The following is a 10,801-nucleotide window of genomic DNA, read 5'->3' as shown; positions in this document are numbered from 1 at the left end:
TAGCCGCCTATTTTACTTCTTCGAAACTACATCAGCGAGTATACATTATATTTCCGGATCATAAAATTAATTTATTTTTTAAGTAGTTTATTTTAAATAATTTTCGCAAAACAGTTGTAGCACAATCAGTTTACAGATTTTTCTCGTCGAAATCAGCAATATATAAAACATACACTTCAACACCTTCAACATGACGTCATCCACATATTTTATAGTACATAATTGAAATCTACAGTACTAAAGATGGAAAGTCTGTCTGTGACACATAAACCCCCCCGAAACGGCTGTGCCGATTTTGATGAAATTTGGTATGGAGGTAGAGGATGTCAATACCAGTTGCAAGCGCTATGTGGGATTCCGCCCCCTCCCTCCTTTATAGCGCCCCCACAGAAAAACAGTTTTTTTCCCTTCCCTTACTAATATACGCTCCTCTATTAATAAAGCTTTAAATGGATTTTTTTCACATGTGATTGGGAGCTCGAGTTGACTAGTCATGTATTTATGTTCGTACTGTGCTGAAATGTTACAATATCACATTGTCAGGATTTAGTTATTTGCTGATTTTCCTCGTAGTAAATCTCATATCTATGTTACAATATTTTTACGTAGGAATTCCTTCTGACTTGCCAACGCAGAGATTTTGGATTTTAAGGTATTATCCTAAGTTTTCTGATATTTTATATATTTTTTTCCGGTTACATGATAATTAAGAAAAACTGATTTTCAGTGTACAGAATAAAAAAAAAATTTTTACTCGATTACGATGTGATACTTATTATAAAAATAAATAATTAAACAATAATAATCTGAAAAAAATATGAACCGATAACCAAGTTTAGGAACCAGTGGTTGTAGCACATACAAAAATGTTCGTCAACCATTTCTACCATTCCAAAAAAGTCTTGATTCTCTCTTCACACTGACTGTGATTTGGCTCAGGCTGGAAATACAGAGTGTGCTTTACCTACATACATTGCTCAACATGAGCAAGTCGATACTGAAGCAAAGAGAAGAAAAATTTTTGACTCAACTCAACCTTCCATAACGTTATACAACAAAACGATTTTACGAATGTTGCAGAATTTTTTTTTTTAAATAGTTTTCAAAAAGTTTAAATATGCATAGAAATAGGGAACTCAGAGCATGTTGATATACTGGAAAATATCTCGAAAGCTTTTATCTTAAATTTAAAAAAAATATGAAAGGAAGAAAGCTCAATTTTTATACTCTAAAGTTTTATAAATACGAATACATTGATACGTATTTTGTAGTACATTGCGGTTCCAATGCAATGAACAAAATTTGATACGAAAGTTCATATAACGATGAAAAGTTTACATACATACATATATTCTCCATCATAGCATACATGTAGTGGCTAGAATGAGTTGAGAAAGCTTTTTAAATTGGGTCTAAATATTTTTCAGAGGTTTTGCCAAAATTTCATCGAAATAAGCACAAAGGAAATTTTTCAATACAATTAAAAATCCCTCCTTTATGTTCTCCGCAACGAACTACGTTTAAAACGATCGTTTCTTCACTCTCATGGCCAGCATGGCGCAGTAGCGAACGTCATCCGCACAGGGTGGCGTCTGAGTGCCTGAATGTGTAGGCAAAAAATTCATTTAGCAAATGGTTAAGAGAATTTTCCTCACACCCTGTTGGGAGAGAAGTCGATTTGATATTGTGCCCGAGGAATTCGAACCTGAGTCAGAGTATACGAACAGTCCGAATGAGTGTGCGTTTGTAGAGAGTAGATGTGTCAGGTATACCAAACAATGATACGCGGACTAATTCAAAATTTTTATCAACGAAAAATCAATACTATTCCAGGAATTTTCTAGGGATTGGTTTTCATTAAAAATTTAAAATGTTTTAATTGTCAATGGCTTGTAAAAGATAAAGCGAATAGAAATAGGTACCTAAGTTTTAAAAAAAATTAATCGTTTTATTATTATTATTTTATTATTTCATTATCTTAATATTTTTTAAAGGCAGCCTTACAAAATATTTTTTAATTGCAAGGATATAGTGGATTTTACAGGATGTTGTAGAATTTTTGATGGAATCTGGTTTTCTAGTCAAATTAAGGACCTTAACACAAAACTCATAGTCTATGAACGCAAAATTATAAATTCTTTCTCGAAATCAGGACTTTACTATACATTATATCGAGTACTGTGAGTTAATGTTATAGTTCGAAGATAAATGTGAGACAGTTGCAAAAATTTAGTAGAATATTAATTTTAAAATCTTACTGCTTCAGATTTATTTTAAATTTAAAACATCCACTAGTCGGTAATTTGTTAATATTTTATTTTAAATTAAATACTGTTCAATGAAGCTAAATTATTTGATTTCCGAAGCCCAATTGTGTTAAATCCCTGGCTTTCCTATGTAAGGTGCCTCACAAAACTTTGTGTACTGGGGATGGAAAATTCGCAGATGAATGGTTGGAATTTTCCATCTCAAGTAACTAGAACGAGCAAAGAGAAAAAAGTTTCATTTGCCATAAAGATTTTCTATCGTGTAATAAAAATTTCAAAAACAAAATTTATATCTGCAAAGATATTCGTTATTCAAAATCCCGCCATTTTGCTAAATATTTAATTCTTTAACATGTTGAGCGGCAAGCACAAGAATATTCTTTTAGAAACAAATACACGGGCAACACGGACTGTTGATAAATCGTGCTTTTCTGTGGCTAAACATTCTTTTTATAAAAGCCTCGATGATATTGTGAGGTCGCCACCATCGCCTTTGTAGCTTTTCTATAATATTTTTCCGTCTCAATGTTCAATTTATGTAAGAGTCTCTTGATGAGCATCCATAAAGCTTTGTGCTTTGCGCGATTATATGTAATGTAAACTTAATATTGGTAAATAGGTATGTGATAGTAATATTATTATTAATAATATTAATATTACCTACTTAGTATTTAAAATATAAAAGCATTTTATAAAAAAAAATATAGGGGAGGGCGGGGCTAATAAAGTCACTTAAGGGTTTGGAAAAAGCTTAAAATATCATATTTCCTAGCTAGATAGAACAAAATGATCTGAGAAAGAGTTGTAGGGCAGTAAATTTCCTAAAGAAATGAGCTATGGTGCTATGCAGGAAAAGAATGTCAAGAAAAAATGATCATGACATTTTTTCCTGACATTTTTTTTCATTCCCTCTCACTCCCACTAATGTATTTTCCTATCTTTCGTCTTTCTCCCACGCATGATGACGACATTTATTTTTCATGGCATACTTTTTTTCTTGCGCACAACATGTTTTTATTTCCTTGAATTTTCCCAACATTTGGGGGTATTTTCCCCAAAGAAAAGTGGAAAATGCTTAGCTAAAGAGCCCGCAGTGCCAGGAAAGCAGTGAAAAGTGGAAATTTATGGTCATTTAGCGGTCAAATATGTGAAAATGCGCGAAGTGAAAAATCAAAACATTCTTTCCCTGACCAATTTTTACGGGATACTTTTCTGTATTTCGACCACACAAATCACTTCCTGCAGTTTTTTGGACCTTGCTACAGGTCATCTGCATACGGAAAGTCTGCCAGAGGTCAGGGAATCGCTTCCTGGATCGTACAAAAACTCCTGAACACGGAAAAACTTTGTCCGGGAGTGAATGTTTTGCTGTCGAACTTCACTGTTTTCACTTATTTTGCCGATAAATACCCACGATTTTCCACTTTTCACGTTTTCACAGGCACTTAGAACACTTCCACAAGCCACTTTTCACTTTTCCCGAGATAAAATATCACAATTCACAGAGAAAATTGAAGAAAAATAAGAAACGTGTTGACTACGCAAGAGCTTGAAAAAGAATGTCGCAGGAAGATGTTTTTTTCTGACATTCTTTTTCCAGCTCTTGTGAAGTCAACGTATTTGTTAGTTTTCTGCAATTTTCTCTGTAAATTGTGATATTTTAGCTCGGGAAAAGTGAAAAGCGACTTGTGGAAGTGTTCTTAGTGCCTGTGAAAGTGTGAAAAGTGGAAAATCGTGGGTATTTATCGGCCAAATAAGTGAAAACAGTGAAGTTCGACAGCAAAACATTCACTCCCGGACAAAGTTTTTCCGTGTTCAGGAGTTTTTGTACGATCCAGGAAGCGATTCCCTGACCTCTGGCAGACTTTCCGTATGCAGATGACCTGTAGCAAGGTCCAAAAAACTGCAGGAAGTGATTTGTGTGGTCGAAATACAGAAAAGTATCCCGTAAAAATTAATCCGGAAAAGAATGTTTTGATTTTTCACTTCGCACATTTTCACATATTTGGCCCAAAAATGATCGTAAATTTCCATTTTTCATTGTTTTCCTGGCACTGTGGACTCTTTAGCTAAGCGTTTTCCACTTTTGTTTGAGGAAAATATCCCCAAATATTGAGAAAATTCAAGGAAATAAAAACAGTTGTGCGCAAGAAAAAAAGCATGCCATGAAAAAAAAAGATGTCGGAAACATGCGTGAGAGAAAGACGAAAGATAGGAAAATACATTAGTGGGAGTGAGATGGAATGACAAAAAATGTCAGGAAAAAATGTCATGATCATTTTTTCTTGACATTCTTTTCCTGCATAGCACCACTATACATTTCGTTTTATCTTTCTGGGAAATATGATATTTTGAGCTCTTTCTAAACCCTTAAGTGACTTTTTTAACCCCGCTCTCCCCTACTCTCTTAAATAAAAGAAAGTTTGTAGCTAATGAATTTTTATAATACAGTTAGATCGATCCTAATAAAATGGTATGGGTATAGGGATAAGGCTATTTCAAATTTTAAGCACTATATAGGAATCTGCCTTTTTTTTCTTCCATGAGCTCTCCTGTCTGTGTCTGAGGAAATTCTCCGAAAGCTTTGGTAAAAATAGTGTTTTCATCCTTGGATTGATGCACAACCTTGACGCCCCCGGAAGGAGCACTATAGCCCTACCAAAAGCCCATCTAATGATTTGAGCTTGCAGTTTTAGATAGCTTAAAATAAGTGTTAACCTTTTCGCGTTCTTTGTGTCATACGTGTAGACCCAAACGCGAAACATTTTATTTTCCCAAATTTTCAAGAATTTAATGATTTTGCCAAATTATAAATGCATCAAATTCACAAATAAAAATAGAGGCCAAAAAAGACGTACAAAGTAAAAAAAATGATGGATTAGAGAAGTACCTCTTTTTCAAGGAAAACTGATGGATTTTTGGAAATTTGTCGATCATAGCTCAATTAATAAATAATAAAATTTTTCACTGAAAAACTCTCTGTTTGCTTAAAACTTTTTATTCCAATTTCATTGAATGTTGTATGAAGCTTTACATTACACAATGTTTTTATCGAACCAAGTCCTTTTTGAAGGCGCATCTCCTTAGTATTACTCAATGAATACGCAATTCATGGCATTTCACATATTATTGACTAGCAGTGGAAGAAGTGCTTCATTTTTATGTGAATGAAAATTCCCTTATCGATGGCGAAACAAGAAAAAAACCATAAGTCCCGCCTAAAGGACTTACGACTTTTTCTTGTTTCGTCACCGATTGCCAACTTACCCAAACCGTAAAACAGTGGGTGCATTGATGTAAAAATAAATTTTGGGATTTCTTTAAGCCCGACATTTTCGGCAAAAAATCCCAACTTTGAAATTTTCAGTTTTTCGTACTTCTTGGACCCACTAGTCGTTTAATGTCTCCTTTTGCGATCTCAAAATATTCAGTGGTCTATAACACATATGTAGTCCTGCAAAGGTTTATCTCAATAAATAAGAAATAACCATCCACAATTAAGAACTTAAAAAAACGAATTATGGGATGGAAACGTCCTATCGGTTACTTAAGTTAGTGAGTTAAGTTTAACTATAATTTTTCGTTTGCGAATTCGCGAGAAAGTTACAATATTTAGTTAGGAATAATTCTTTTTGTCGGTAGTTTTGGCAAAACGGTCGGTAATTTTGGCAAAAGTGGCGGTAGATTTGGTAAAAGTGTCGGTTATTTTGGACAAAAAAAGCGGTAATTTTGGCCAAATTGTAGGTAATTTTGGCAAAAGTGTCGGTAGTTTTGGCAAAAGTGTCGGTAATTTTGGCAAAAGTGTAGGTAACTTTGGCAAAAGTGTAGGTAATATTGACAAAAGTGTAGGTAATAAAAGCAAAAGTGTCGGTAATTTTGGCAAAAGTGTAGGTAACTTTGGCAAAAGTGTAGGTAAGTTTGGTCAAATTGTCGGTAAAGGCTCCAACAGATGGACGAGAAATTCCTCGTGCGGTGCGGTGCGGCGAGGTTTTCAGCCAATCAGAAGCGAGAGATGGCTCACACACTCTCACCGCACCGTGCGAGAACGTTTTTCGGCCAATCCGAAGCGACGAAGGGCCACGAATTCCTCGCCGCGCCGCACCGCACGAGGAATTTCTCGTCCATCTGTTGGAGCCTTAAGTTTGGTCAAACTGAAGGTAATATTTGGAAAAATAAAATCAGAAAATAAAAAAAAACATTTTACATTTATTATAGAAAATTATTTTTAGATTTCGGTTCTAGGTTTGTTCGAAGGACATGGAAAAATTATTCTAATGTATGTAGATAAAAATATTATTTCCCTAAGAACTTTTATTTTATTTGAAAACATTTTTATATGCACAAGAAATTATACAAAAATCTTGGAACTTCCAAGTTGAATGAAGAAACGTTCTTACGCCGTTACCAGCTTTATTTTTCAATAATTTATATTGGATTATATTTACTTAAAAAAAGCATCCAAAATTTTGAAAAGGACATGTACATTTTTTTAATATTATTATATTTCCCCAAGGGGATGGTATAACCTCTATTCTGTGAAGAAAAGTCACTTTTTGTTGAACAAAATGTATGAAGAATTCTCGAATCTCGATCAATCTCGACCGATTCCGAGAAACACTTTAACTTTTTTTTTATATTAATAAGTCATTTCGATGATGTGATATGGATTAATATAATTTTTACAAGTTTTTTTCTTTTATCATTGAATTTTTTTATAGATACATATATTGTCCAATAATTGTTTTGAGGTAAATGTGAGCGTAAATATAATCTTCGTTGTATCACTGTATTCGCGTCATCGTTGTTTCTATGTGGCATAAGAACAGCATGCTGCTACATTGAGGGTTTTTATATCTGAGTACGAGATGTTCGCTGAATTATATTATAATGGAAAAGGTTATCGAGAGAGGTGGCAATGTTTCTTCCCCAAATGTACAATACTCAGCAGTCGTAGTCGTAGAGTCTGTAGAAGCTTTAGAGATCTTGGTGCTACGAACGCTTGCCTTTCTGTCCATATAATGTGGTTTAGGTTTTCGATGAATAAATAACGTCTTTTTCTAGTATTTTATTTATAACATTTCGAAGAAAATTATTCAATCACAAATAAACTAAAGGGAAATAAAAACTAAAAAGTAATAATAATAAATTTCCTTACAGCTAGAAATGAGGCTAGGATCAATCAAAATAATTTCAGTACCTTACATAGCCAACAATTTTCTATTTCGTTTGTTTGATGTTTGAATGTATACATTTGTACGTACATAGTCTTGTACAGTGGGACCCCAGTACAACGACTACTCGGAATTACTCTTCACACTCATTATTTTCAATGCGCGAGAGTAACTTAACCAAGTGGTCGTTATACTGAGTCCCACTGTGTTGGTTACAATCATATCGGACAAACAATTAGTGAAAAAAGGCATTACGACACACTTTGAGGGCTTGGTATAACCTAACCACATTCTTTGCTCAACATTTTTGGTGGCAGCACGCCATTTTTGATTCTGTGAAAATTTCCAATTTTACTTTTTTTTTTATTTAAGAAACGTCTCCATAAGAACGTCTCCAAAAGCGAACAGGATCAGGGAGGATGAAATGCAAAAAAAAATATAGCCAAGATTGGTAACCAAAAATTTCTTATTATAATTGAAAGAAACCCCAAAATATTATTTTTAATGCATTTAATCCGCTGGATTCTTTACGGCCTTTGAAGGGTTAAAATATCTAGATTGATATAGTGATCAATCTGAAGATTTAGTCTACCTAATCAAAATTTTTCACGTTAAATTATTTGTTAGAAGATGACAAACAGTGGAGCGTTATCTATCGCTTCAACTGAAGCGCAGAACTAAATTGATAAAGCTTCAGAAGTGAAGAGGAGCGAAAAATGTAAGAGGGAGAGGTTAAAAAGCAGAAAGAGAAAAAAAAAGCTAAAATTCCATGGTCACAAAGTACGGAACGCTGTCGTTTTGCTGTGTATATTCCTCAATGTTCCCAACCAAATGTATGTGGAACGTACAGAAGAGGGTTTCACAGAGTTTTCTGTCGGTTGTGCTGTTATATTCATCTCTCTGGCAATCGCTTTTTGCTATATTGTATATATGGTATATATACTATATGTATGTATGTATATAAAACCTCCTATATTGTTCATGTATGTACATTCACAGACAGACACTACCCACGAAGTTTGATTCAGTGCTGACTATGGGAGTTGATATGTTTCGTGGAAAAGCTGGTTACAATGCGGCATAGCATGCACTGTATAGGTTGAATACCACAAACTCAGCAGAGTAGAGCGCAAATGAGCGAAAGAGCCTTCTAAAAACACTGAACCTCACTTCGTGGATATTACCCGAAGTTACCCGAGAAAGAAACGACTGAGGTTTTCGTCGACTTTTGCTCACAAAGAGAATACCCGCCCGAAGGTGGTATTTGAGCAGAGGAAAATTGATCCATGACACTATTTTGAAAATTTCGGATGTTAGAACGTTTGAAGAAAAATCAGTACATGCCCAGAAAATTAATATAAATTTTCATTACAATTTTGTTTTTAAATTGATAATAAAATTGATTTTTCTTGCGCATGTTTTCAATGGTAGATTTATAAGTTTTATATAAATACAGTACATGTTTATTTATACATATTATATATTATATGTATTAAGAATATAAGAGGAATGAAAAATTTCACAAATTATTCGTTATTAAAATTGACGAAGATATTGTTAAAGATTAAGAAATTATGTTTAATAGAGGCAAAAATTAGATAAAACTTGATAATTCTAAAAGAACGGATAACCTCAAATTTGAATTTTGAATTATTGAATCGTTTCAATAAAGTGCAGTGAAACTTCTCTCTGATGCTTGACGTATGAACAAAAAGGCTAACATGGAGCGTGGTGTGTCTGTTTAGCCTCTATCTAGAGAGGCAAAACGTATACATATGTATATTATACGTTCGTATAGTGAGAGAGCAATATAAATGATAGTCAGGCAAAAATATCTATATGAGCTGGCTGTATGCATGGGTGTACCTATATAGTCGAGCATTCGTCGAGGCTAAATGTAGAGTGCGCTGCTTGTAGTTGAAGAAATGTGCCCGATGAACACAAACTCAACTCTTCGGGTATGGCAGACAACAGCGGCTATACGGTGGGTCGGAAAGCAATGGAGAATCAGTAAGACCTGTGCATTACATGGCATAGGTTGAGTTGAGAGAACGATGATACTTCAACGTAACTCGTACTAAAGCTGTGCATGTTCACTCGATTTTAAAGAAATTCAAGTTTTACGGAAATTTTGGAGGAAGACATTGTAATACATCAACATTAAATTCTTCAATAATTAATATAAATATAATGACAAATTGTGACAATTTGTATATTTTGAGGAAAAAATCAATTTGGATTTCTTCCCAAACTATCAGCCCCAAAGTTTAAGATATTCTTACAAGAGGGAATGGTTTCAAATGATTACTACCCTTTTGTGTGCCAGTTGTTTAGTGAGTGTAATTAAAAGACAAAAACTGCAGGTGATTTTTGGGTGAAGTAGTAAATTGATAAAATTAAAACATCATAGAGACAAACTAAAGAAACTTTCTGATGATTAAAAAAGCATTGCAACGAATATATATGTATATATAGAATACAATAAAATATAGTTGATCAATTGTAAAGTATTAGAGTGAAATTTAAAGTGAAGAAAACAAAAAAGCTAAACAAACGAAAAATGACTGGAAGAGCAGAGACTATACTTTTAAATGCAATAGACAGCGTCCAAAATTAATGTGGACAGATATACAGGTGAGTTAATCTGTATAAGAGAAGCTGGAAGGTTATTTTAAAATTTCACGTGCTCTGTGTGCCCCGAAGGACCGACCGACTGGTTAGGAAGACGCAAAACTTTTGACATCGCGCTCTTTTTGACAGTTCGCGAATAGCAAGAACTCCTACAGAGTGGTCGCCGAAGTGTGTATAGTGTGTAAAATTAATTACACCGCACTTGTTTACAAAGAGTGAACAGCGGCGAGGGTCTCGGTTCTCTGTTTGTCTCTATACCTCTTGCGAGAGTATTCCAACTTATCTCTCAAATCACTTGCTATACTACTGTATGTTGCAAAAATTGACACATTATTCTGATTACTCTTTTTGAGTAATTATTTATAAATTCGTCTTATTTTATTTTATAGTTTAAAAAAAGACACATACTATTAAGAGTACAAGTATAAGAAATTGATATATTTTAGTTAAAGTAAATATTAATAATAGTTGTACTTTACAAATAGTATTTACTATCAAGAATTTTTTTCACATTATTTTTTTTTTATATTTATGATCAAAGTTAATTGAAAAAGAAGCTAGTTTTTGTAAAATTCATACATCGGAAGTTAGAAGGTAGAAATCTTTCTGTACTTAAGGTGCCACAATAAAAATTAAAAAAAAAAAAGAAATATTCAGATCATCAGAAAATTCTTAGTATTATTACTGCATCAATTCATTCAAAATTATGTTATGTATATTGATTTAGGTGAC

At 33.6% G+C, this 10,801-nt stretch overlaps 1 protein-coding gene across 1 annotated transcript in view; it reads left to right on the top strand.

Moving 5' to 3' along the window:
• The first annotated feature begins 9,399 nt into the window (after positions 1-9,399).
• Positions 9,400-10,801, top strand: part of LOC129789351 (uncharacterized) — a 33,859-nt gene continuing 32,457 nt past the window's right edge. Inside the window, exon 1 of the mRNA XM_055826129.1 lies at positions 9,400-10,072. Coding sequence (XP_055682104.1) covers positions 10,055-10,072 — 18 coding nt within the window. The 5' untranslated portion in view covers positions 9,400-10,054. The remainder of the gene's footprint in view (positions 10,073-10,801) is intronic.

The sequence above is a fragment of the Lutzomyia longipalpis genome, chromosome 2 (assembly GCF_024334085.1).
Source record: "Lutzomyia longipalpis isolate SR_M1_2022 chromosome 2, ASM2433408v1".
Lineage (NCBI taxonomy): Eukaryota > Metazoa > Arthropoda > Insecta > Diptera > Psychodidae > Lutzomyia > Lutzomyia longipalpis.
Note: the sequence above shows the minus strand (reverse complement) of the source record. Positions and strands in the feature narration are given on the sequence as shown.